General features: G+C 53.0%; 1 protein-coding gene and 1 pseudogene across 2 annotated transcripts; both read right to left on the bottom strand.

Annotated features, from left to right (window-relative positions):
* Window positions 1–990: 990 nt before the first annotated feature.
* LOC309793434 (arachidonate 12-lipoxygenase, 12R-type-like) lies at window positions 991–7,868 on the bottom strand (the record flags this gene model as incomplete). The annotated part of the gene is made up of 7 exons (XM_082603903.1): window positions 991–1,185; window positions 1,410–1,582; window positions 1,955–2,058; window positions 2,344–2,466; window positions 2,581–2,667; window positions 2,783–2,864; window positions 7,829–7,868. The coding sequence occupies 7 exons, from the start codon at window positions 7,866–7,868 to the stop codon at window positions 991–993; spliced, it is 804 nt and encodes a 267-aa protein (XP_082460029.1).
* LOC309793835 (hydroperoxide isomerase ALOXE3-like) lies at window positions 7,478–27,658 on the bottom strand (annotated as a pseudogene). Its single transcript has 15 exons — window positions 27,488–27,658; window positions 26,661–26,865; window positions 25,551–25,632; window positions 24,883–25,005; window positions 24,456–24,581; window positions 21,814–21,918; window positions 21,103–21,275; window positions 20,220–20,363; window positions 19,884–20,087; window positions 19,705–19,790; window positions 19,082–19,251; window positions 18,392–18,526; window positions 13,489–13,576; window positions 12,727–12,897; window positions 7,478–8,203 (listed from the first exon to the last, which is right to left on the bottom strand). The product of its transcript is annotated as a hydroperoxide isomerase ALOXE3-like (transcript).

The raw sequence follows: 27,658 nt of genomic DNA, 5'->3' as shown, positions 1-27,658 counted from the left end.
CCATGTCACCCTGGGCTCACTGTGGGTTCCAAACCATACAAGTTGAAACCACTAGCACTGGTGCCACACCCCAAGGTGATGACAACTCTTTTCTTTTTTTTTTTTTTTTTGCGGTACGCGGGCCTCTCACTGTTGCGGCCCCTCCCGCTGCGGAGCACAGGCTCCAGATGCTCAGGCTCAGCGGCCACGGCTCCCGGGCCTTATCTCAACCCCATGGCCACCACATTCAGCTGTGCAGGTTGTGCACTGCACAAGGGGTTACGGGGTCGTTGAAATCTAGTCGACACTGTTCCACCAACGAGCCAGGAGTATCAGGGCTTGGCTGATCCCCACTCCCACCCGAGGGGTACCTTTTTCTAATTTAGACGTGATCCCACTGGAGACCTCTGGGAAGGAAGTACCCCAGTTTCCCTTCCTGCCAGACCAGACTCTCAAGGCAGCAGCTAAGTTTGATTAGCACAGTTTTTCTAGCAGAGGTCTGGTCCACAGCAGGCATTGGTTTTTCAAGTGGATGGATAAATGGAGTCAAAGAGACAAGCTTGAGCCACCAAGCACATTCCCATCTGGTCACCTCTGTGCATGTAGACACAGCATGCACACTCTACACCCTGGGGCTTACACATGAGTACACCCACACGGACCCGGCTTCATGCAGCATGGGCATACAAGTGGCAGCACACAGATTTACACATGGTGGACCCTGAGGGGCTCAGCCCAATGAGTACAGCCACAGCCATACACCAGGCTCCCCACTAGCCACACACACAGATACAGACGCACATGAACATACTCTCAGATGTGCACGCAGGGACACACTCACATGGGCGCACATGCTTACACACGGATGTGCACACAGCCACAATCCTTCACAAATAGGTGCACACACACACACGGGCTGACCCACTGACCATACACTCACACGGGTATGCAAGTACACGCACAGGCCACAGTCACATAAGTACACACACAGAGTCATGCCCACACAGAGGCTCACCCACTGGCAACAGTCACACAGCCACCCCAGGCCTGCACTCCAGGCACCTGGATGGGGATGGGCATCAGGTTCCCTTCCGGGCCAAAGTGCAGCAGGCAGAGCGGGGCGCAGTGGTACTGCTTCTGGCCGTTGAGTTCAATGCTGGGAATGCCCTCCATGATGCGGTAGTCTGCCAGGTAAATGTTCCCCTTCTGGAGGGGAGCCCCGATGGGTGGGCAGGTAGGCACCCAACACACAGCACCCATGCCTTGGCTGCAGGGTGCCCTGGCTCCCAGGTGCTGGGGTTGGCCAGGACCCGAGTGGGGGATGCAGGCGGGGGTGGGGCTCTACAGAGGCCTAACTGCGGAGAGACACGGATGCCAGGAGGGGAGGGAGGCAGCGAGGCGGTGGGGGTCAACTAGGGAGCAGGCCTCACCTCCAGCTCCGCTTGCAGGCCCGTTCCCTCGCCCAGGAACGGGGCCACCATGTCGTCTGTGACGGGGAACTTGTCTGGGATCCGCGTGCAGCGGTGGAGCAAGCCTGGGTTGATGCCATTGAGGTACTGGTACCCAAAGAAGCTGTCCTCTGCCCAGTGCTCCGCCACGTACTCTGGGGGGACAGTGCGGGGGCGTCACCACGTGACACGCTCCCCCCCCTCAGGGACAGAGAGGCCCCAGAGGTTAGAATGGCCAGGAAGGCAGAGGCCCGGGAAGGAGGAAGACAATGGACATCCGAGTAGACTCGGGGAGGAAAACCAAACCCCCAGATTCGGGTTGAGCAGCCGGAGGCGCCCAGGGCGACGTTTTCCGAGGAGCCGCCAGAGGGCGCGCTCGCCTGTGCGAATTCCTGCCTCAGGTTCAATGCACGGCTCCCATCCCACTGCCCCGCGCGGGGGTCCTGCCTCCTGCACGCGGCTCGAGTACCTCCCGCCCGAGATCAACCCGCTCCCCCGTGCTCGATTCTGGATGCCGCCCCCCATACCGAAGACGACAGGCTTGTTGGCAGGGAAAATTTTCTTGATATGCTTCAGTCTCTTCCACCACCGTTTGCAGTCCACTAGGCCGCGGAGTTTGAACCCCAGTGCCCTAGGACAGGGGATTCGAGGGGGAGGCCGTCAGAGAGGCTGTCGACTGCTGCCCCACCCCCCCAGGGTCTCTTGCGGGGGGGGGGGGTCTCAGGGTCTCCCAGCGGCAAAGCTCAAGGCCTTTCTATGTCTAGATCTGAGTGTCACCCCTCAGGTTCCTTAGGCCCGTCTTTTCAGCTCCCTCTGCCCTCCTGGCCGTTGTAACCTCTGGGGCTGTGGTGGAGGCGGGCATGGAGCAGGGGGAGAGGGACAGCCCTCCCCCCCCCCACCCCTCACACACACTTACATGGGGCTCAAGCGGATAAAGAAGGAGGCCGTCTTGATGAAGGAGTAGCGGAGATTTGAGTTCAGGAACATGGTGGCCTTAATGTTGATGAGAATCGGGAATCCCGGGATGTAGCCATTCCACCTGTGGGGAGGAGTGCAGGGCTGGGGCTGGGTATCTGAGGTCCGGGGCGGGGGGAGGGGGCAGAGCGCAGGTGTCAGCCACGGGAGGGACGCCAGTGCAGCCTCAGGTCCTTACTCAGGGAGGTTAGGGTTTCGCGGGACAGGAGGGCGGTAGCTGGGGATGTGCACGTAGTTGGGCGGGCCTGGAACAAAGACCCTCCAGCTGCAAAAGAAGCGGAGACGGTGGGCCTTGATGGCCACACACCATCCCAGGGCACAGGAGGCAAAGCCATCACTGGCCCCCTGACCTCCCACAGTCCCTGCCGCCCTCCCCTCACTGGTAGAAGTCCTGCTTGGCTCTGGTCTCCTCCTTTCGGTGCTCCAGAAGGATCAGGATTGTGTCGTCCGCTGTAGTCTTTCCTGTAGGGAGACCAAGGAGGAGGATCAAGGTCTGACCCCGCCCCCACCTGCCCCTGCCCGCTTCAGGGATCAGAATTCAGCTTCTGTCCCCAGGGTCAGCTCCGGGGGGGGAGGGGGGCGGGGGGGGGGGGCAGGGGGGGCATGGCCAAGGACTGGGGAGGCTTACCCTGGGAGAGAGAGAGTGTATCTCCTCCCAAAAACTCAGACAAAAGGATCATGGACCACCCTCCCCCTTCCCCGCTCTACCCCTGGGCTCTGCTGCAGGGAAGTCCCTCTTCTAGACCCACCGAAACATTAATACCCAACAGTTATTTAGGACTTACTAGGTACCAGGCACTTTCTAAACACTTATATCAATAATTTAACCTTCACAAGAACAACATTATAAGGCAGGGGACTAGTATTATAGGCCCACAATCCAATCTCCACAATTCTAAAATCCGAAAGGTCTAGAAATTGTTTTTGTTTTTTTTTTTCACAAGGTAGGCACAAATTCCTTAGCTGACGAAACCTCTCAATTTACCTGAGGCTATGGGCAGTCTTTATTTAACTCACTCAGTAAAACTACTCAGAGTTTTTGCTGCAAAAATATTAGTATATTTGATCAGGGAGTGCCCTGGTGGATGTATCATGTAATATACGGTGTGCGTGAGTGTATATAGAATATATATACGTGTATGAAGATACATATATGTACAGTACTGTACAGCCAATTGTGTTAGTTGGGTACCTAGACTAAATTTACTGGAATTAGGAACAAATTGGACTTATGGACGTGCTCTCGGAACACAACTCATTAGTATGTAGGGGACTTACTGTATAAAGTACAGGGGAGCAAATTTAGATATAGAGTAGCCAGGCAAGAGCTCTTTAGAGGGGACTTTTGAGTAAAGGTATAAAGTGTGGTCGACTCCTTCCAACCACAGGGCCTTTGCACATACTGTTCCCTCTCCACCTCTTAGACCTGGTTAATGTTTCCTCTTCCTTCAGATCTTAGCTTGATAATTGCTTCATCAAGAAAGACCAAGTTTAACTCTTAATGGCTCCCAGAGCACTGTAGTTAACATCTTTGATGGATATCTTTCTTTCCCACTAGATTAGACTGTCTGTAATTTGGTTTGGTTTTCTCCCCACCTCCAGGCACAGTACCTGGTAACTGGGAGATTCTCGAAACATGGGTTAGTGATGAGGACAAGATCAGGGTTGGGAACTGAATCAATGATGGGATTGGAATTAGGATGAATATTCGGTAAGGATGAGGTGAGGGGTAGGAAGTGACGTGAGGGTGGGGAATGCCTTAAGGGGATGGAGGCAGGACAGAGAAGAGGCTGGGGATGAAGGTCATGCACATGCTCTGTGACTGGCAGAGCTGTCTCATTTGCCTGGTCACAGTACTCTCACGGGCTGTCAGGCCGGTCAGGCCTGCCCTCCTGGGCTCTGCTCAGCCACCCTGATGACCCTTGGGTGATGCTAGGAACTTGATGATTCAAATTTGCATCTTAAGATGAAAATTTACCCAGCCTCCTGCCTTCTAGCCACTCCCCTTCTCTTGAGACTGTGCCCCCAGGGGGCTGCTAAGGCTCTGTAAGTAGCAGGGCCAGTGGAGGGGGGAATTGAGGCTCAGAGGTTTGGGAAACTGCACCTCCAGGCCCCTCTGGGATGCTGGGTCCTGGAGGAGCAGGGGTGAGAGGCCCAGCCTTAACCTTCTAATCCAGCAGTAACATCACTCTGGGGGTGGGAAGGAGGCAGGGGCACACAGGAAGCCTGGAGGGGATTGTGGGAGGGGATTTGGGAGAAACAGGGGAGGGAGCTGATGGTGTAGAAGAGTTTGGGCGCCATTTTCCAAATCACAATCCACTCTCAATAGGTGTCCCCCAGCCAACCCCTCTGTCCCCAAAAAAGTAGGAGTGGTGGCTCTGGGTTTGATCAGGGCTCAAGTCTGGAGTGGAAATTAGGTTCCCAAGGGAAACAGATGGAGATGGGGATGTGGACGTGGCCGGGGACATGGATGGGATTAGGCATGAGGATGTAGATGGAGCACTCCCCAGTTACAACCAAAATGTGGATGCGTGACTCTGGGTAGGTGCTCACTGGTCTGAAGAACTGGTTCTCCTTGACCAGGGGTGGACCCAGAGAGCAGGAGAGCCCCCAGGGAAGGATGTGAGCTCACTGGGCTGAGCCCTCACTGCTGGGGCACCCACCCCACCCCCACCTTGCCCCACCCTGAGCTCTGCAAGGCAGGGGAGCAACCCCTGGACCCCCCCGCCCCCCAAGACAGAGGGAAAACAATCAGATTGGGTCACTTCCCTACTGTAAGCCAGAGCTTAAAACGGTGTTTCCCTTAGAATCAAATCCAAGGACTCAACTGTGGACTATAGGATCGTGCATGACCCAGCTTCCGTCCACCCCTGGGTCACCTATTGCAGCCACTCGGGCCTCGAACGCACACCCTTCAGGGCCCTTGCACTTGCCCTGTCCTTGTTTGTAACACATTTCCCCCAAGTCTCAACTCAACTGTCACCTCCTCAGAGTGACCTTCCCTGATCACCACACCTAATGCTCCCCCCCAGGTCATGCTAACACACCACCTGGTTTCATCTCCTGACTGCACTTGCAACCATCTGAAAGGATTTATCTGTTTATGTATTTGTTTATGTGCTTTTTGTCTGCCCCCATAAGCCAGTTGAAGTAGGGATCATGCCAGGGGAATTCACAGCCGTGTCTTCCACATACTGTCTAGGGAGACAGGAGCCATGAGGCAAGCAGATCCCAGAACGTCAGTGCTGGACATGACTTTCCCGGTCTTCACGTTCCTCCCATTCATCTGACAAATCTGGGCCACTGAGGCTGAGGGACTCAGAAAGAGGGCTGGTATCTTCTCTTTACACCATACCAGCTGCCCTCCAGACTGACGGAAAAGCACAGAGGGGTCCAGAGTGCAAGCTGAGGGATGCCACCTGTCTGACAAGGCTGGAGCTTTACATGGGCCCCCTCCCCACATCCTGTACCCAGAGATGTCCAGAGCCCACATAGAATCCTACGTGTGGCCAGGTGTGTCTCCCCAGTAAATCTCCCTCCAAGCTGGCTTTCTGGGGAAAGAGATTCCAATGATCCCCCCTGGTTCCACCCTCTCTGGCTCTGGGACATTTGTAGATGAGGCATGTCTTCTAATGCTAACTTTGGTGCAGGCCAAGGAGTGTCCGTCCTCTTGGAAAGACAAGCTGGCTGACTGTGCCCTGACATCCTTTCAGCGTATTCTGGTCCTGCTGTTCTAAGTCAAAGCCCAGGTTTAAGGGGATGGCACATCCAGCCTCTGCTATAGTTCTTATAGCCACAAGGGGGCGCCACTGGGTATGTCTAATTTCTTGATTACGTTCAGAGGCGAGCAGAAACTGGTGATTTTGGCTAAATTCTTTGGTTGGAATCTGCAGGTGAGACATCCCCAAACATGCCTCTTCATGCACAATGCCATGGGGATCCTATTCTCCCAGTATCACATGTTCAGGAAGTGAAAATCCGATCTTTGGCAGAGCCAAAGTCTGCCCCACGTCCACTCCCCAAAGACACTGTGACCAGGTTGGTCCGGTACAAAATTTGACTCAGGAGGCAGAAGAGGTAAGGGGGGCTAGATCTGAAGTCTAGGGAAGCAGGAAAATGGGAAGGTTGGGTGGCTGTGGAGAAAGATGTGGATGACTGACTTGAGGGCTGCACAAATCTCAATTTTTAAGGGCTACAGGGCTGGAAGGGAGAACATTAGACCCCCCAGATTACCATCTGTTTCAGTCAGAGTGGGTTAGATTATGCTACAACAACAAATAATCTCAAAATCTCAATGGCTTAACCGAGCAAAAGTTTATTTCTCACTCAGCTCCATGCCCAGCTCAGGTCATCAGGGGGCTCTCAGAGACAGAAGCTGATGGAAGCAACATCTCATCACATGCTTCTAGAACAGAGAGGCAGAGAGCAGAGAACTCTGGTGGGCTCATGCGAGCAATTAAATGCTCCAGCCTGGAGATGACCACATCACTTCTGCTCATAGCTTGTTGGCCAAAACTCATCCATGCACAAGATAGCCAGAGGTTGAATCCTCCATGTGTCCAGAAGAGGAACCAGATCTCAGTGGCAATGCTAACAACTCCCACACCCAGAAGCTGGATTCTCAGGCTTTGCAAAATACCCACTTTTTTGTATCGGCCCCTTGAGTCTGGATGTTCCTTCACCTCCTGATGGATAACACACTCTGGGAGGTGAAGGAATGTAAGATCTGGCTAGGTGGTGGGTTGAGCTAGGAGGCTTCCTGTCTCCAGAACAGGTGATCCAGGGACTCATTGCTGCTCCTTCTTTCTCTAATCCCCTGGTTCCCCACCCACCTACATGCACACAGGAACAAAAACAAAAATGAAATGGGAGCCAAGTAGACTGATTTTTATTGAACTTACTGGGCTCAAGGACAAAAATGGTGGGGGATGATAGTGGGGATACAAAAGAGCTGGGGAGAGACTACACACACACACACATGCACGACGCACGCACACACACACAAGCCAGGGAGCCTGGCCCTGAGAACTACAGCTAGAGGTACAGGTAAGCTGGGCTCTAATTCTAACCCTCTCCCTAAAGATGCTGGAGTCAAAGTGGACCACATGACAGATCCAGGGCATACATCTTTCCTTGTCCAGTTTCCAGGCTCTTCCAAAGAAGGAAGTTGGATTGGGTTGGTCCTAGGATGGGAGGAAAGTGGAAACAAAGAGGCAAAGTAGGAGAAGGAGTTTTGGAATGGGGAGGACTGGGAAGGCGCCCTCAGAGTCCCAACCTGGGCCCAATGGGAGGAGGAAGAGTCTTCACAGAAGGCGGGAGTAGGCTAGGCTTTCACAGGAGCCTGCCCAAAGTAGGGCAAGGGGTGTTGGGGTTCCTTCCTTTCGAAGGGCCTGTTGTGCGTTTGACTTTAGCCAGCGCTTTCTCACCCTGGACACCGTTGTACTGGCAGCTCAGGGCCCAGTTCATGTGATGCTAGAGCCACCGTGGGTGGAAAAGGTCCCCACGTGCAGAGAAAGTTCACGCTGACCGAGAACAGGGAAGACGGAAGAGCCTTGAGGACCCTGAGAAGCTGGGCCTCCTCACGCTTGGGCTTTCCGGGTGGTAGGAGGAAGGGGTTAAATGGAGACGCTGTTCTCGATGAGGGGAGGGTCCAGGTAGGTATAGGGCAGCTTCAGGCCCCGGGTCCGCTCCCGCTCCCGGATGTCTCGCGAGATCTGAGCCAGGCGGCTCTGGAAGATGGCGATGCTCCGGAGCGGCCTTTCCTCGGTGAAGTGCTCGTCCGGGTAGGTGCCCAGGGGCCGCTGGGAGAAAGATCAGGTGCGGGGTCAGGACAGAATGGGATGGAGAATAATGAAGGACCACATTTGCCAGCAAATACAGTCAAAGTGGCTTCTAAAGGCGGGCGTGGCCCAGCCACGGCTCCTGTAAACGCAAACCCTTCAAACCTCCAAACCACCACTCCAGCGACCTGCGCAGAGCAGCCTGGACACCCGCAGCCCACGGGTCCCTAAAAAGGTCCCTTCCTGTGCCTGGGCCACTGTTCTATGAACTAAATACAACCACATTCAGAACACACCTGAAATCAAACGTAAACACGCCCGAGCAAGTATGCCCAAGGATACACTTCTTACCTCACAGTTTCACAGATGTAAACCCCTGAAGACAACCAGGTCTGAGGCATCTCCCAGTCAACCAGTGTTGCCAGCATAATCAGCATCACCATACACTCGTGCTTTACAGCGTAGCCAGCCACAGTCAAGAAACAGTGCAGTGAACTTCAGTCAGTGCCATCCTGTGGCAGAACAGAACTGCCCCTCTGGGCTTGACCGCAGTGCACCAGCAGTTCACCATCACGGTTCATGGGGCCAGTCTCCGAACCAGCACACACTGCTCGTACAATACAACTGTTGCTAACAGTCCTGATGTTTAAAATATTCTTTGTCTTGTTTTATTGCGCCAGTAAAGCCTCCCAAAACACTGTTAAATCACAGCCTTGTTTTCTTTTTTTTTTTTTTTTTCCACAGCCTTGTTTTCTTGTCCCTGACTTTAACGACCTCTATTGTTTCACCATGAGGACAATGTTTTATGAAGTATACTTTATCAAAACTCCATAAGGGAGTTTCATCTTTTTTAAGATTTTTTTTTTTTTTGATGTGGACCACTTTCAAAGTCTCCATTGAATTTGGTACAATATTGCTTCTACTTTACGCTTGTGGGTTTTTTTGGCGGCGAGGCATGTGGGATCCCAGCTCCCCTACCAGGGATCGAACCTGCACCCCCTGCAGTGGAAGGCAAAGTCCTAACCACTGGACCACCAGGGAAGTCCCGGGAGTATCATCTTATACTGAGTTTTTATTACTAATGGCTGTTCTCATTTATCAAACGCTTTTTCAGCATACATTGAGATGATTATATGGTGTGTTTCTTTATTGATGTAAGGAAGTGTATTGTTAAGTTGCATAAGGTTGAACCAACCTTTCATTCCTAAGTTAAACTAGATTTCATCATGATGTATTATTGTTTTACTATCTACTGTTGGCTTTCACGGACTACTGATATATTTTTAAGATTGTTGTAGTTAAGTGGAATGAGTTTGTAATTTTATTTTCTTAATTACAGCTGACGTTGCAAGGACTTTACATGGACCATCACAACGGCACAACAATTCTATAAGACAGGTACTCTCATCACTCCCACTTTACAGATAAAGAAACTGAGGCTTAGAGAGCCCGATTACATATCCAAGGTCACATAGGTGGGAAATGTGGATCTGGGACTAGAACCCTCTACCTGAGGCTCACATCTCTTCTTAAGAGCCTTTGCCAGGTGCTGGTATCAGGGTTCCCAGTAAAATGATTTGGGAAGCTTCTACTTTTTTCTACGCTTTCAAGCAGTTTGAACGATTTAGGAATTATTTGTTCTTTGAAGGTTTAATAGAATGTCCCTTTACAAGGAGAAGGATCAGATCTTTTACAGCCTTTTTCATTTATGTATGGTTTTCACCTCTTCTGGTTTTTTTGTTTTGTTTTTTAGGTTTTCTTTTAAAAATCACTTATTTCATTTAGGTTTCCGAATTTATTTGCATAAAACTAAGTATTTTCTTCGCCTTTTTATTTATTTATTTATTTTTCAATCTTCTCGAATATGTGGCTATATGCCTTTTACATTCCTGATGTTGTACATTTATGGGTTTTTTTTTTTCTTGATTTGAATTGTTTCTGGTTTCTTTATTTTATCGGTCTTTTCAAAGAATCAGCTTTATGTCTTACTTACCAGACTGACATCTAATTTCCAAAACTATAGTGTCACTATTGATAAAGCAGAACACAGAGATATGATAGACTGGGTTCAAAGCCTACTTACTAGCTGTGACCTTGGGCAAATTGCTTGGTGCCTTTGAATCTCAGTTTTCTCCCCTGTAAAATGGTGCTGCCATTTATGGAATGCTTATATGCCAGTCACTGTCTTAAGCATTTTAAATATAGCTACTTATTTATTTTGTGTTTTGCAATAGTGTACATAGGATACCTGATTTAATGACGGAGGCGTGATAGATCCTCAGAAAGTGACAGGTGCCATTATTATCGTTGTCGTTGTTAGAACTTTCTGGGTTGAACTTCCCACTGGCTTATGAGAAAGGGAACTCTCCACTCTCATCGTCTTGTGTACTCTTCCCTCTGTACCGTGACATTGTGATGTATGATAAGAAATGTATATTTGGTCTTCTTCCCGTTCCTAGCACAGAGCTCTTAAGACCCTTATAATTTCGTTAAGTGATAGAATGTTAAAGGTGTCTTTTGTTATTCATAATAAGCCCTTTTCAACGCTTATGTTAATGAGGTGACTCCTGGAAAGCCCCTGGGGTGGCCGGTTGCCGGGAGAATCAACCTTGTGATTAGAGGGTGAGAACTTTGTTTCACCCCTGCACTCTCAGGGGAGAGGAGAGGAACTGAAGGTTGAATTAATCCCCAATGGCCAATAATTTAATCAATCATGCCTAGGTAAGGCTGCCTCCATAAAAATCCCTCACGTACAAGTTTGGAGAGCTTCCAGGCTGCTGCACACGTGCAGGTGCTGGGAGGGTGATGGACCCAGAGAGGGCAGGGGAGCTCCGCGCCCCTTCCCCAGCACCTCGCTCTATGGAGCTCCTCCATTGGGCTGTTCCTGAGTTGTATCCGTTTAGCATAAGCCAGTCATCTAGTAAGTAAACTGTTTGCCTGAGTTCTGTGAGCTGTTCGGGCAGATGATCAAAACTGAGGAGGGGGTCATAGAAACCTCTTACAGCTGGTTGGTCAGAAGCTCAGCTGACAAGCTGGACTTGAGATCGGCACCTGAAGGGAGTGACGGGGGTGGAGCGGAGGAGGGGTCCTGTGGGACTGAGCCCTTGACCTGTGGGATCTGACGCCATCTCCAGGTGGACAGTGTCGGAACCGAGTTAAGTCATGGGACACCCAGCTGATTTCGGAGAACTGCTTGGGGTGGGAACCACCCACACACATTTTCTGGCTGGAAGAATCGAGTTGAGAGTATCGCGAGTACCCACAGAGTGTTCTGTGAGTAGACAAAAAGCAGACAGAGCTTTTCCTTTATAACAACAGAAATGGGTGTCTCCACATCCTTGGGAGGTGGGACCAGAGAGAAGCAGCCTCCAGGGACGAGTTCCTGCATTCCCGGGCATGAGATGATAAGTTAAAACTTGTGAGAGAGATAAACCCTCTGTGCCAAATGGAGTCGAGTGGGAGAAATGAGGATATCGCATAATGTCAGAAAGCTTGGGGACACGACCTGGAGGGCAGAGACATGACTGATAACCCGGTGTGTAAATGGAGGTGATAGTAAGTGGTGATTAAAGGGCTGCTCCCCTGGCCCAGCCTAACTCACAGCCTCCTCACCGTCCTTCCTGCCTCCAGAATTGCCGCTCCCATCCATCCGCACAGCCACAGAAGCACCCTCGCTAAAACACAAATTTAGCCACGTCACCCCCAGGCTTAAACTCTTCAATGGTTCCCCTCTGTCCTGTGAACAAATACCGCACCCACACTGAGCCGTTTATGCTCCTGCAAGCCCACCGCCAGACTCTCACCTTCACTTGGCTTCACTTGGTAGAGTCCTTCCCTCTGCCGAGAAACTAACCCTGCCCCTCTTTTGTCTGCCAAGCCCCTCCCTGTCCCAAAGGTTTCATCTGAGATGTCACTTCCTCCAAGAAGCTGTCCCAGGTTCGCCCAGACTTGGTCAGGTTCCATGGGGCCCCATCCTCACCTCTGTCACTAGACTGTAAGCTTATGACATCAAGGTTCATAACTGCCCACCAGTGTCTGGCACGTTGCAGGTTCTCCGGAAGTCCCGATTGAATGGAGGAGTTCATGAATAATTCCTACAAGACGGTGGTGCCCTTTTCCATTTTCCTGTCTGTCTCTTCAACTTGGCCACAGGATTCTTGAAGGCAGGACGTTCTCACCCAGCTTTATGGGCCTGGCGCCCAGCACTGTTGACACATGGGAGGGATCCAGCAAATGTGCGCTGGATATCTGGGTGAATGGATGAGTGGTTGATGGACGAGTAAGTGGTTGGATAGACAGGTGGATAGATTGGTAAACTGGTGAATTAGATGGAAGTTGTGCCCCAGCCACTAAACTGGTATTTGCTTCAGTGTATGTCTTTGGGGACCAACTGTCATTTCCTGAAGAAACTTAAGAACCCAAGGCAGCTCAGCAGTGGGCATAAATGCCAGTTGTCGGCTCCCAAACTCCCTGGGAGAGATGCCACCACCTCTACTGCCCAGGCCCTGCAAACTTCCCACACCCCCAGACACCCCCACACACACCTGATCCTTGGGCTCTTGGCTGACCAACCAGAAGAGGAGAATGTTGTTACAGGTGGTGTTCACTTCTGGGAGGGTGTCTAGGTAACTCTTCAGGGTGGTGGTCCCCTTGGTCTGCGGTGGGGGCTGCCTCATGGATTAGGGGGCATTGGGCATCCAGGCCCCAAAGTCATGCTGTGGAGACCCCACCCCAGTGGAGTCGGTTGGCCAGAGGAAAAGGACCCTCTCCCTCCTCAACATCCCTGTTCCTTCACCTGCCACCCCAGATTTTGCAGTTGGGAAATAAGGGGGTCATGGAGAGGGAAGAGAGGGAGGGGTATAAGGTTGAAAGTTCCAGAAGGGTGGCAGGAGCCTGGGTCACCCCTTGTCACTCCCCACCCAATGTTCCAGGACTGGGTGGAGTGCGTCACCTAGGAGGGAGGAGGACCCAGAGTAGAGGTCACCCGAGAAATGGGTCTTGCGTTGGCCCCCCACACAGAGCAGGCTGCTACTCCCCTTGGCCGCGGCCCATCCGAGGCAGGAGCCCCTAAGTTCCACTCCCTCCACAACCCAACTCGAATCACCATTACAAGCTTGGACCCAGCTCCACTCCAGTGATCATCCAGCCCCAGCGCTTCACTCCACCCAGTTGCCACTCCAACCCCAGCCCTATTCATAAACCCATCACAGCTCCGACCCTCCCATGCTCTCAACCCACTCATGTCCATTGCTGGGCCTAATCTCGCGTGACCCAGTGCCCCCCAGGCCCGCCCTCTGCGGACTCACCTGCCCACTGTTGACAGCGGTGTGCTGGGCGGAGCAGTTGAAGATGACTGCAGTGAGGAGCTTCCCCAGCTCTCCCGGGGTGCACGGCCTGCGTGTGGGAGGAAGGGAGGAGGGTGCAGATGGAGGGGACCAGATTCCCCAGGGCTGGGGCTCACTGCAGGCAGAGAGTGAGCCGTGCGGACTGAACATGTGGCCACCACTGTCTTTAGACAAGGATTAGGGTTGGGCTGAGGTTAGGGATGGTCATCACCAAGGTGTGGTCTCTGAAGGAGGTACTGGGTTGGGACCAGAAAATGCCCAGCCGGCAGAGCTCACAACCAAAGAGCCAGGTAGGTTCAACGTGACAGCCAAGCTGGCCCTCCCTGAACACCAAGGCACTTCTTTCTGCAGCCCATATTAGTACTTAATGACTTAATTCTCCCCAGTTCACCAAGATTTGTCTGAGCACTCAGGAGCAGATCCTCCACTGCTGGGTTTAGTGGCAGAGAGAGATGGCCAGAGAGGGTGCTACTTATAAGCTCGCAGTGATAGAAGCAGAGGGAAGCTTTAAGGCCAGGGCTTGGCTCTTTGAGGAGAGGGCAGGCAGGGCAGGCTCGGCACTGGGGCTGGCGTGGTTAGGGGTGACTTTCCTGGAGGAAGAGAAGGGGCCTCCCTGGGTAGAAGAATGGGTGAGCTTTGAATGGAGAAAAGAAGACAGAGGAAGGCATTTTCAAGCTCAGCCCTTGGTCCTCTTTTCTCTGTACCTCAGTGGTCTCATTCAAGACTGTGGCTTTAACCACCTCCCACTGGCTGAGGATTCCCAAATTCACATCTCTCCTCCTCCTGGCCCCTGAACTCTGGACTCAGCAGCGGGTGTCAGCTACTACCGGACACCTCTGCCTGAGTGTCTGTGAGGCATCTCAGACTTGACACCTGCCAAGCCTAATGCTTGACTCCCTACCCCGCACGCTCCCCAAACCCATCTCCCCCTCCCCCACCAGTGGTCCCACTTCGGTGCTCTCTGTCCAGTTGCTCCCGCCAAAATCCGTGCACTGGCTCCTCTCTTTATCTCATACCGCACATGTCAGCAAATTCTTGCAGAAACCAGTCTCATCCCATCATCTCCAGTCTCCATACCACCCTGTCTCCAGCATCTCGCTCCTGGATGAATCTGACTGCTTCCGCCTTTGCCCCTGACAGCCTGTTCTTCACATGACAGCTGGAGTGAGTGATCCTTTAGAATCATTAATCCAATTATGTCACCCCTAGCTAAAACCGGCTAAGGGCTTCCCATCTCACTTGCCTCGCCATGGCCCTACTTGATCTGGCTCTCATTCCTTCTCCAACTTCATTTCCTTCCCTACATTTCTCCCTCTGGCTCTACTCAGCCACATGGGTCTTCTGATTCCTCAAACCCACCAGCACACTCCCACCTCAGGGCCTTTGCACTGACTCCATCTCTGCCAGTACACTCTTGCCCCGGTTATCCACAGAGCTAGCTCTCTCCCTTCCTTCATATCTCTGTCAAACATCACCTCCTCAGAGACTTCCCTGGTGGCACAGTGGGTAAGAATCTGCCTGCCAATGCCAGGGACATGGGTTCGAGCCCTGGTTTGGGAAGATCCCACATGCTGCAGAACAACTAAGCCCATGCGCCCCAACTACTGAGCCTGTGCTCTAGAGCCCGCGAGCCACAACTACTGAGCCCGTGCCCCACAACTACTGAAGCCCGCACACCTAGAGCCCCGTGCTCGCTGCAACTAGAGAAAGCCTGTGAGCAGCAACAAAGAACCAACACAGCCAAAAATAAATAAATCAATACACTTTTTTTTAAAAAAATCACCTCCTCAGAGAGGCCCTCCCTGACCACCTACCTGAAATAATTCCCCTACCTCGACCCAGTATATCCCCTGAGGCTCTTTTGTTCTCCTTAGTATTCATAACCACCTGACATATTTGCTAGTTTATTATCTGTGTCTCCCCACAAGAATGTTAAGCTTCATGAAGGCCAGGATTTTTGTCTGTCATGTTCACTGCTGAACCCCAGCACCTGGAACAATACTTAATAAATATTAACAGTACTTAATAAATATTACTGGTTGAATGAAGTGAAAGCGTGAGAGGGTAGGAAGCCAGAGTGGGAAGGCATGGAGGCATAAACAATGTGAGGGAAAAGGAGGAGACCTAATTGGAGGCGAGGCTGCAGCAGTGTGCCAGGCGGGGTGGTTTCTGGGCACCGTTTCAGAAGATTACTGGGGCAGTGGCCCCAGTGATTGAACTGGAAGGCGAGCAGCGAGAGGCTGGGAGGGGTGGGACAGGTTGAGAGGCGGCTGCCACAACGCACGAGTAGTGAGAGGACGGGGACTAGGATGGTGACAGTAGAAAATGATGGGGACAATAGGATTAGCCGCACTACTGGCTTTAGGGAGAGAGGAAGACATCGGGGAACATGAGTCAAGATGGCTCCTGGTTTGGAGTCAGGATGACAGGAAAGAGGCTGATGCAACAGAGCAGACAGAGAGGCTTGGAGGAAGGACCAGGTGTCTGTCTGCCTGGGAGTGTGTGAGAATTTTCTGAATGTTCTGTTCGTGGTGGATAGAATAAAAAAGCAAAGATAGACCGTCTATGGGAATTTTTCTGTAGCGCATACTGTTTGTTTTTTTCCCTTTGAAATATGGAAGCAAAAGGCGTGCTGACTGAGGTTAATGAATGAATGTGCTTTACCTTAAAACATGAGTCTAGAATTACTTTGGGCTGTTTGGAAGAGATGTTTGTCTATCTGAAGGATGTCCTGGTGTATTAAATCAGAGACAAGTTGAATAAAGAAAGATCAGAGAGTTGATCCCGCTCTGGGTCTTGAATAGGAAACAGATAACCCCAAAGAGAAAAATAGCTGTCCCTGGAGGAGAAGCAGTCAGGATCAGGACACCCCTGATTAAGAGTATGGGTGCAAAGCACAGGGAGGGGCTGCCCTTTAAAAGATCCAGAAGAGACCTGGCTGTCACCACCTTAACCGAGAAATCACACTTGGCATCACTAATAGTGAGACAGCCTGACCTCACATGCCTCCCAATATGATGCAATGAGGAGAACACAGCATCACTGGAGAAATACTCTTGCCCAAAACATTTAACCTTTAGGTATTGCTTCCGGTTGACAAAAAACACAGGGGGTAGAGGAATGACATCATGAGGAAGCAATTAGATAAATTTGGAAGCTGAGACATTCTGTAGAACAACTAGTCCTAGCTTTTCAGTAGCCCTTGTGAGATGTCATGTGATTTCAAAAAGGGTGGAGGGGCCTGTGCTAAAGTGAGAGAGGCTTTAGAGTCAAAACAAAGGTGTCATGTGGTCCTTGACTGGCTCCAGAATCAACAGGATCAGCTGAGGGAGAATGGGACAAGTGAGGAAATTTGAATATGGCCTAGTAAGAGGGTGATGTTGGAGATTATTGTCAATTTTGTTAAACATGATGACAGCATTGTGGTTGTGTAGAAAAGCGGCATCGTCGGTTTGTTTGGGGTTTTTTTTGAGATGCATATCAATTAGGGGTAAAATATGAAATGTGTGTAATTTACCTTAAAAGACTTCAGAGGGCTTCCCTGGTGGCGCAGTGGTTGAGAGTCGGCCTGCCGATGCAGGGGACACGGGTTCGTGCCCCGGTCTGGGAAGATCCCACATGCCGCGGAGCGGCGGGCCCGTGAGCCATGGCTGCTGGGCCTGCGCGTCCGGAGCCTGTGCTCCACAGCGGGAGAGGCCACAACAGGGAGAGGCCCGCGTACCGCAAAAAAAAAAAAGACTTCAGCAATAAGCAACAGCTTAATCAAATATGGCAAGATGTTAGGAACTGTGTCTAGGTGGTGGGTAAATGGGTGTTCATTACGTCATATCCTATACTTTTCTATATGTTCAAAATTTTGTTTAAAAAAAAAAAACAGCTGGGACTTCCCTGATGGCCCAGTGGTTAAGACTCCGTTCTTCCAATGCAGGGAGTGCAGGTTTAATCCCTGGTCGGGGAGCTAAGATCCCCACAGGCTGCACAGAGTGGCCAAAAAAAAAAAAAAAATTTGGAGCCCATTACAGGTAGGGCTACACCAGCTGTTTATTCTATTTCCTGGTGACCTGAGACCACGCCTCCTTCCCAGGTCTCCCCCCGAGACAGGAATTCCTCTGGGTGGCCACCAAAAGTGCTAAGTCAGCTAAAAGTCACATCCCTGCCGAGAGAAGACATCCCAGGCAGTGAGAGCCTTCCACCCTCCGGCCAGGGCTGGGATGGGGAGGCGGCAGAAGCCCTGAAAGAAGTGGGAGGTTCTGAAGGACACGTCCTCCCTGGAGCAAAGGGAAGACTTTAAGGAAGGGAGGACTAAGCAAAGGAGGCCTGAGAGGGGGCCACTGCTGTTGGTGGGTCTCAGAGGCCACTCTGGCAGTGTCAGAAGAGAGGGGAGAGTTAGGGGCCAGTGACAGGTGTAAATAAGGAGGAATCAGGCAGCAGCAGTACCAAGCTACTCCATGAAGCCAAAAGTGAGAGAGGTTGGTGGCTGGAGGGGCCACCTGGCAGGACGGGCATAAGAGGGTATGAGAGAGGATTCCAGAGTCCTTAGTATTTGCAGCTGGAGGTGGCCCCTACCACATGATGTGACTCATCCACAGACCTCAGCAAGCGGAGGTGAATGGGTGGTAAAGGTCGAGCAGGGACCAGACAGGCACCATGTAGTGGCTGAAAGCAAGGGCTTTGGAGATGTTGGGCGCTGGCTCTGGATCCTGCCTCTGCCACTTACTACCTGTGCAGCCTTCTGTGCCTGTTCCTTATCTGTTTGGTGGGGCTAACAATCGCATGTACTTCCAAGGCTGGTCAATGAATAAGAACTGGGTCATGGTAGGGCCAAGGGGGACAGTGGGTTATTGGGAATCTGTGGTTGGAGGATGGGGAGGGGATACCTGAGCTTTCCCGGCCCAGGAACGCCTGAGCAAAGATCTCTCCAACCCAGGCCTGCAGCTCCGAATCCTGTTGCACAGACGCATCACTGGGGTAATAGAAGCCCATGATTTCTGAGACAAAACTGTAGGAAAGAGATGTCCCTGCTACGGCTGTGACCTTGGGCTCAGGCCTCGCCCGAAAACCAAGGCCCAGTGCTGCTCAGGCCAGGGAGAGCCAGCCGCCCAGAGTCTACTGAGAGTCCATGGGGGTTCAGTGGGGACCCCCAGATTCAGTTGGAACCCCAGTGCCCAGGCTTGCCTCAAGTCTCACCCCCACTCCAGAGAGGCCACCGAGGAGAGCCTGACATGCTGCGTCCCCTCGCTACTCAGCACCCAGGAGAATGGAAGACCTGCCCACCTAAAGGCCCCAGCCCACACCTAGCTGTTGCTGCTGCCCTGACTCCTCTGGACGCCCCGTCCTTCCCGTCCTCTGCTCATTCACACACAGCCCAGCCCCTCCTCAGCCCATGGCTACCTGCCATTTCATAAGGAACCCCAACCGCAACTCTCACCCTTGAGGTGCCCCACGCGGGGCCTGAGGACACCTGAAACCCCCAGCATCAAGTGCCCCAGCCTGCATGAGCACACGGGTCCACCCTGCCCCTGGGCCAGATTGGTTGCAGGTCCCAGGCCCACACCTCTCAATGGCCGCCCAGATCTTCAGGCCGTCGTCTCAGTAATGGTAGTTGGGGATATCCTGGACGCCGCGGGCCCGCAGGCTGTCCGGAAGGCAGAAATTGGTGTAGGCAAAGTGGGCCAGACCAGTGCTCATGAGGTAGAGGAGGACTTGCCTCCCGATGGACGTGACCTGAGGACAGAACACAGCTGGGCTCCCAGACCGGCCCATCCCCCACCCCAGTGCCTGGGGATGAGATGGGTCTAGTGACTCAGCAGAGGGCATTTTTTAGTTAATCGAGCAGTCCAAGACCAAGGATCAAACACCCATGAGAGCACGACATGGGTTGCGCAGGTTGCGGCCTTACTACGTGCGTAGGCGGTAATCCTTATTAGGTACGTGGGAACTAGAAGAATAAACTGAAGGCCGGGCAGGCCGGGAGGAGAGCGCCGACTCAGGGTCAGCGGGCGGCTGTGCTCAGGCCGGGGTGCCTTGCCCAACTCTAGGAGCCTTTGGAACCCGAGCCCGAGGAGGTGGGGCCGGTGGGTGGGATCGAAGGGAGGGAGACAGGGTTTGTGGACGGGGCAAGGTGCCCTCGGGAAGGAGCCCCCTGGAAGGGGCGGGCGGGGAGCCGGGAGGCCGCACCTTGTCCACAGGCCCTCTGGGTTGAGCAGCGTGGCGCGTGCGAGGGTGTTCATCTGCGGCGTGTAGCGAGTGTGCGGAAGCAGGAGCTGCGAGCGGGTTGAGATCACAGGAGCCGAAGGTCAAGGAAGAAGGCCGCCCCGGCCCCGCTCCCTCTGGCCCCGCCCGGGGGTCACCCAGACCTTGTAGATGGGGTGGCAGAGGGGCAGCTGACGCAGCGTGGCCACGGCGAAGGCCTCGCACAGCAAATGCGTGCACAAAAAGTGCGTGTTGTTCTCGTGCACCAGGAACTCCGAGTTGCGCACCCACGTCTTGGGCAGCAGCCAGTCCCAGTCGGAGTCAGTGGGCAGAAAAATGGGGCTGTCTGGCCCGGGGGTCTGGCTGACCTGCGTCCAGGAATAATAAGGGGCTGAGGCTCTAGACTGCTAGTGTGCCCCTTGAGGCCCCGCCCCCTTGAGGCCCCGCCCCCGAAGCCCCGCCCCCCCCCGCAACCCCACAAAGCCCGGCCCCAGGCTCTTCTGGATGGCCAAGGGCACCAGCGCCCCCTGGGGGTTGAGCCACAACAGGCAGAGCGGGGAGGCTGCGTACTGCGGGCGGCCGTTTATGCAGTGGACGGGGACCTCTACCAGGATCCAGTAGTCCGCTAGGAAGATGAGCCCCCTCTGGGGAAGTTGCACGGAGCCTTAGAGTGCTCTCCCCACCCGCGCTCTGCTTCCCTCCGTTCTCTGGCCACTCCCACTCCAGCCTAGGTCTCAGTAATTATTGGTGCCTGCACTAAAGGCCAGTGTTGGGTACCCCACCCTTCCCAAAATGTCCGGAATGAGGTCCAGCTGAGTCCTTCGTTGTGCAGCCTCTCACCTGGCTTCCCAGCAGCTTGGACAAGCAGCATCCTCTCCCCCTTTCCCCATACCTGGTCCTTCCTATTTTCTCAAGTCAGATGACTTCATTGTATCCAGTATCAGCAAAATCAACACACGAGGGGAATCCACCAACCCCATCTCCAGCCTTCTGGAGGATGCCTGAGGGCTTGACTGCCCCCAGAGAGACTGGGCCTTCATCTCCTCCCACACCCTCGGTGTTTCTAGTTCTCAAGGATCATTCTTGCTCCATCTAGTGGTGCTGCCTTTGGCCTGTCCTAAAACAGCCTTCTTCGGGCCTCAGCACCTGGGATCTTGGAGGCCTCAGAACAGGGACAGGACCTCCTCCTCCAGGCTGTCATGCTCATTCATACCACTCCAGCAGGCCCCATCTCATGCCTCAAGCCTGAGCCCCATCTGTCTCTCATCCATATCTGCTCTACTTAAAGGCGCAGGGCTGGGGGATGAGGCCTGCAGGCTGGATGCAGCCATCCCACCCTTACCCTCCATACCCATCCCTTCTCCCTACTGACAACTCACCCACCTCTAGCTCTGTCTGCAGGCAGGTGCCTGGTCCCAGCGAGGGGGCCACCATGTCATTGGTGACAGGAAGCTTGCTGGGCAAGCTGGAGAGGCAGTGGAGCATGACAGGATTGACACCGTTCAGGTCCTGGTATCCGAAGAAGTGGTCTTCACATCAGTGCTCAGTGACGTACTCTAGGGAACAAGAGAGGGGGGCCACTTGGGCTGGAAACCGCTTCACTAGATCATGCTCAACCCAGCCCTTTGCTCATCACCATGGTTTAGCCTTTCCTTCCAACAATCTTATGAGAGTAGGTATAATTATTCCTTCATTTTAACACTGGACACCGAAATTCGAAGAGGTAGAGTGACTTGCTCAGTTGGGTGGCAGAGCAGGGATTGGAACCAAAGTCTGGTCCCAGAGCCCAGAACGCTTGGTGGCAGGGGTAGGGGAGGAGAGGCAAGTGCATCTGATCAGGATCAGGACTCCCTACGTGACCCTTAACCCTCTCTCTGTCCCCACTCACCTATTCTTGTCCCCTCCCAGAGGGAGGAGAGATTGGTTCCTGAGGGGAATCTGGGAGATTGCCACCAGTGAAGCCAGGAGCCCCTCCCTCTGGGATCCAGCAGGCCCCCTGAGAGGGCCAAAAGAGGGCCCTTTCCCAGGATGGGGCGGAAGGGTCTAAGCATGGGGTAGGGTGGAGGACGGACATCTCTGCCTGGCTGTGCACACCTGAGGTGAAGGTCTTGTGGCAACACATGATATTCTGGATGTCATCCAGCTTCTTCCCAGGAGCCCTTGCGGTCCAGCAGCCCCCGAAGCTTCATGCCCAAGGACCTGTGGGAGGGGAAGTGGGGGTGGGCAGGGGGGCTAGGGGCTGCCAATGGCACTGTGCCCCCAGCCTAGAGGCCTGGAGGGATCTGATGAGGTCAGCGCCCAGAGAAGAGGTACCTAACAGTCCACATGGGAGAAAAGTCTAGAGGCTACTTGAGGCTTTGTAGCGGTGACTCCACATGTGTGTGCAAAGGTGGCGCGCAGGGTGCAGACAAGTCTCCTCGTCGGTGTTTCGTCCTGCTTTCTCCAAGCTCTCAGCTTGTCACAGACCTTCCCTGGCCCCCCTCCGCCCACACGACAAAGCCCCAACTGCTAAGGCTGCCTAGGAAGCTCCCCACCAGCTGATTTCTACAATCTTTCTAGCTTTTTCTCCCACCCTGTGCACTTACCAAGCCAGTCACAGCCTTCTTGCTAAACATAGCCAGAGATGTACTTTGTACACTGAACCGGTAAAAGTGGGCTTGCCAACCTGCGGGCCGTGCACTTTTCACTTTGTGGATGTCGGTACTGTTTGAATTTTTTTACAATGAGCATGTACTATTTTATAATCAGAAAAAAATGCTTGAAATGAAGTCAGCTTTCTCCCCTGTCCAGGGCTTTGTTCAAGCTGTGCCTCTCCTAGAAAACCTGCTGCTGCATCTCCACCTAGTATCAAACCTATCTGTTCTTCTGTGTGCATCTTAGATGCAAAGTCCTTCATGAAGCATGGCCTGATGGCCCCCAAACACACACCTTGTGTGTATCTTCCACAAAATACCCATGACTTCCTTCGTTACATCGTAAACCCTTAAGTACATCACTCCCTTTATTATCCTACAGTGTACTCAGATCAACTCCTAGTATACTGTGGGCTCCTTAGGGCCAGGACTGGGCTGTGTATGCCTGACATACCCAGTTCGTAATAATTGCTCACTAGCTAGGCCAAGTCAAATGGAAGGGAATGGAACATAGGATAGGAGGGTTATGGCAGTTGGTCAGTAAGGTAGGCTGTGGAAGGATGCTGATGTGCCATGAAGAGTGTGGGCACCTGGAGAGGGCGCAGGGGCCTTAGTAACCTAACAAGCCCAGGGGCAGCTTCCTACGTGCTCACTAAGCCGCTCACTCCTCCTTCCATGGGTCTTTGCTGAGCACCTGCCCACTCAGGACCCAGGGATGGGAAAAACTGGGTGGGAGCTTGGTCATTAAAGCAGAGGCTGAGAAGGCAAGAGAGAAGAAAGAACAGGCCTTCCTCTTCCAAGGCCTGCCACACATGTCCTTCAGGACACCCTGCAGTCACCTCACACTAAAGCCCAGTGACTCCCTCCCCTCTGTAAATGACCAGATGGCTGCCAAATGCCAGCTCCTCTTCCCATTGGCCTTTCTCTGAGCCTCACACAGGCTGACCACGTGGTCTCCTGGGCCTTCCCTTGCCTAGACCCGCATATCCATCCGGGGACCAACTCAGGTGACTCTACCTTCCAGGATGCTCCCCTGGTCCCTTAGCCCTGCCAGGGCCTCTCAGCGGGTCCTTGTCCTGAAGCCTGAGCCCCCTGTGTCTGCCTGTGCACCCCAACCCCCTGTGGACACACTCAAGCTCCATACTCCGCTTCACCTCTGCATCCCCTCCCACTAGTGCTTCTCCAGAAGAACCGTTCTGGTACCAAAGCCTAGAACACGAGGATCCGGCTCCTTGCCCTGGCCTCCTCTGGGCCTCCTAATGCAGCCCCTGCGCAGATGGCCGAGCCCGGCACTCCTCCTGCCATACTGACCAGGACCCACCCACTCTCCCCTCACTGATCCTCCCCCCACCCGCCCAAAGCTTCAATTCCACCTGTCTTCCCAGCAACCACCTCCTGAGCCCCGCTGACCCGCCTCCTCTAGGCACTAGATGTCAACTGTATCCCCTCCAGCCACATCACACTCACAACCTCAGACTTGAGCTGCTTGTGACCCCTTCGATTGCTGATCAGCTGTGCTGCACATCTCCCGAGGGAGACTGTGAGTTCCTCCTGGCCAAAACTATATCCTAATACTACTCAGTAACCTCTATTGAGAGATTATTTTGTGCTGGATATTAGCTCATTAAAGTCTTCCCCACACTTATGAGGTAGATATGAATATTATTTTCATTTTACAAATGAGAAAACGGTTTAGAGGCTAAGTGAAAATCAAGGTCATAAAGCTAGAAAGTTTTGGTCTGGAAATTGAACCTGAGGTGGCCTGACCTCCTCCTTAAATCTTAAGGGCTGGGCCTCTCTGGTCCTACTCAACATGGTCCCACCAACCGTGCCTGGGACCGTGCTCTGCTCTGAGTAGGTGCTCAATTCATTCTATTGATTTGAGGAATGGAAAGAGAAGGGATAATTAAGAGCAAAGAGGTGGTGATGGGGAGCTAGAGAATGGAGTTGCTTAAAGAGAGAGCGGAGACGGGGTGGTGGGACAGGGAGAGGGGAGACTGGGGACGGGGAGAGGGGAGACTGGGGCAGAGACACTGATGTGCATCAAAGGGACAGAGGCTGAAGGAAGAGTGAGCAGGAGTGCAGAGAGGGCAGTGGCCTCACGCAGGGATGGCGTTGAAGAGCAGCGAGGTTGTCTTAGTGGCCGAGTAGCGAATATTGGGTTCCATGGACAGCAAGGATGGGATGTCAGTTTTCATGGGAAAGCCAGGCAGGTACCTATTCCCACTGCTGGGGAGTGGAGGGAGCAGAAGGACAGAAACCAGTCAGAGGGACCTGCAGCCCACTCCCCTTAATTCCTCTCCTCTCTCCTCCCCCAGAATCCCCAGGCCTCCCCTCACTCCAGGCTCCTCCCCTGCCCTCTCCCCTCCTCTCTGCCAGACCCTAGGGGCCATCCCCACCCATTCTTCTCCAGAAAATTGAATTAAACTGCATTTGTCACAGATCCTGCTTTCCAAGCTGCCCACCCAGTCCTCACAACAGACCCTTCACGCCCCTCCAGCTTCTTCCTCAAATCTCCGTTCACCCTCACCTGTCGCCCTTGTCTGCACAAGGCACCGTCTTGATCAAAGCAAATTTCTTATCTGACTCCACCTCCTCAAAGCTGCTGACGTCTACAATGCCGGGGAAGCCAGGGGTGGGCTAGACTTTCCAGCTTCCAGGGTAAAGAGGTCAGAGGTGGCAAGTGAAGCTTAGGGTAAACAGGAACCTTAGCTGTCAAAGACATGACTTTAAAACTCCCAGAAACCACCCATTTTCTGGGTAGGTGACAAAGAATTAAAGTTTTTTTTTTTTTTTTTCCTGAAGGCACTAAGCTTCAGATCAGGGTAGCATTTGAGGATGACATGAATGTCCACACTGGTTTAGAGTTGGGTTTGTGTTGAGATCAAGATCATGGCTGGTTTGGGGGTGAGGCTGAGGATGGGCTGAAGTTGGTCAATCCTAGGGTCATGTCTGGTATCTGGGTCACATCAATGACAGCTGGGGTTGAGTGTGGGTTCATTGATGTTGTTGGGACAATTGTCAGTACTGGCATTTTGGGTCTGGACTCAGGGTCAATATTAGATTAAGGTTAGGTTTAAATGAGGATCGTGATCAGAGCTGCCCCCAAAGTTGGAATTGAGTTTAGAGTTAGTACCAGTCTGATGAAGGATGAGGTCAGATTAAGATAGCAAAGAAGTCAAATTAGGCCACCCTCACCGGTAGCATTCCTGTCGGGCCTGGAGTTCCCATTTCCTGTGATCCAGAAGGAGGGGAAGGGAGTCCTGACAAATAGTTCTTGCTGTGAGGAATGAAAATTACTCATTGCTAAGTCTCTTGTCAAATGACAGCTCCTTCAGCATGCCTTTCCTGAACCCCCCAACCCTTGAACCCAATCCCTCAGTGACACGGATGTCCCACATTCTTTGTGCATTCATCAGTAGAAGGGATTCAGGACAACCTCACACCCAAATTATAACAATCTTCCTAATTGTTTGCATGTTTGACTCCTTGGGGGCAGAAGTCACGTCGTATTCATTTTTTGTATTCCCAGCATCCAGCATGGTGCCTGGCACCATGCATATAATATGCACTTGACAAAGAACTGATGAACGAATATATTTTGTGAAGTGATGGGTGGATGTGCTGTGATGACAGATGGGGGTTCAGAGTGAAGTCCGTGAGTAACTCACAGTATTAGCAAGGGTGATGTTCACTCGCTTCACCTTGACCTAGAACATCATCTCTCATGCCTAAGACTCATCTCCACGCTTGGACTCGCCTTAGTCTTGCCTCTGCAAATGAGAGAGCTGCTCAGGAGATATGGGGGTCCAGGGGCTGAAGGACCTTCAGCCCAGCAACCTTGAAACGTCCCCCAAATTCAAGAAAGAATCTGAACAGCCCCTCACAGGGACTTCATCCATACCAGAAAAGCCAGTTGTAGTGGCCTCCCCCTGTTGAAATTCAGTAGCTCAGCTTGCAGGTTAATTCCTCTCAGAGGAATTGGCTCTGGGGAAGGGCAGAGGGTGTCAGTGGTGAGCACACATATCTGTGTGTTTGTGTGTGTGTCTCTGAGTGGTGTGAGTGTATGTAAGTGTGTATGCCTAGTCTCTGTGTGTCTGGGGTGGTGGTGGGTGAATACTGCCCAGAAATCCCCTGCATTTCAGGGCGTTAGAGGCTTATATTTTCAGAAAGCACCTACTTGGGAGCCCTGAGTTCCAGTTACCCTAATTCTAGCCGTATTCCCTACACCCTGGGCTCTTGTGAGAGCTCCCCCTGATCCCAGCAGATGTCTTTGGCAGCCCAGGCCAGCCCCTGCCTCTGGCCCACCTGTTCCTGGTCGAAGCTCTATGGTGCAGTAGCCCTCAATCCACTGATAGCAGGGAAAGTGGCAAAGAGTACCACCGGGGGTAGTGATGCAGATAGAGCTGCAGTACCAGGAGTCCTTGGGGAAGAAAGCGTAGTGCTCCTTGTGGAGCCGCAGCAGCAAGAGCTCACCCAGCTCCTCTGAGCAGCGTACCTTGTACTTCTGCACCTGGGGGGCAAGAGAGCAAGCAGTTGAGAGGCAAGGAACTGCCAACGTCATCCTTGCACCTTGAAAAGTGCGTCTACACCGACACCTAGCCTGACATATAAACCCGAGCTGACCATAACCCATGTGGTGCCTTTGCATGAATTAGAAAAAGGCATCCTTCATCCAGGCAGTAGCAGCCACGGCGCTGCAGGAGCCCTGTGTGAGCAGAGTGGATTCTGGATCTCCCTAGCCTCCTTGGAGCCCTCACCTTATGTAGGCCACCAGCAAACAATCCTGGGGCCTGGCAGAGGCAGGTGGACCCCCTCCAGAGAAGAGGAAACCCAGGCTCAAAGAGGGCAAGCGCCTTCCCCAAAGCCCACCTTCAGTTACTGGAGGAGGAGCTAGGAAGCCAGTGGAATTCTCCGGAGCCCCTGCCCAGGGCTCCTTCTCCACAGCCCTGCCTGGATAGGGTTTATTATCCCCAGAAAAGACAGGGACCAGAATAGGGGTAGTGACGAGGTCAGGACCAGCATCCTGAGTTCTGCAGGATTTGATGAGCTCTGGAGGAAAGACCCTCCCCTCCTTCAGGGTCCCCTGTCCGCCCTGCCCCTCGGGGTGGCTCCTCCCTCTCTCCTCCACTCACCGATCCAGGGGCTAAGTCCCTTCCCACGCGATCCAGCCGCCGCTTGGGGCTCTCACCACATGTGCCCACCAGTGTGACAAAAATGTTGTCCAGTGTGCCGGCCATCAGGTAGGGACCAGTGCCCACACACACGCGGTACACCGCCATGATGGGAGGGAAGGAAGGATGCCC

This window comes from Mesoplodon mirus (assembly GCF_964341445.2).
Source record: "Mesoplodon mirus genome assembly, chromosome: 18".
NCBI lineage: Eukaryota > Metazoa > Chordata > Mammalia > Artiodactyla > Ziphiidae > Mesoplodon > Mesoplodon mirus.
This window is presented reverse-complemented; position numbering and strand designations above follow the sequence as displayed.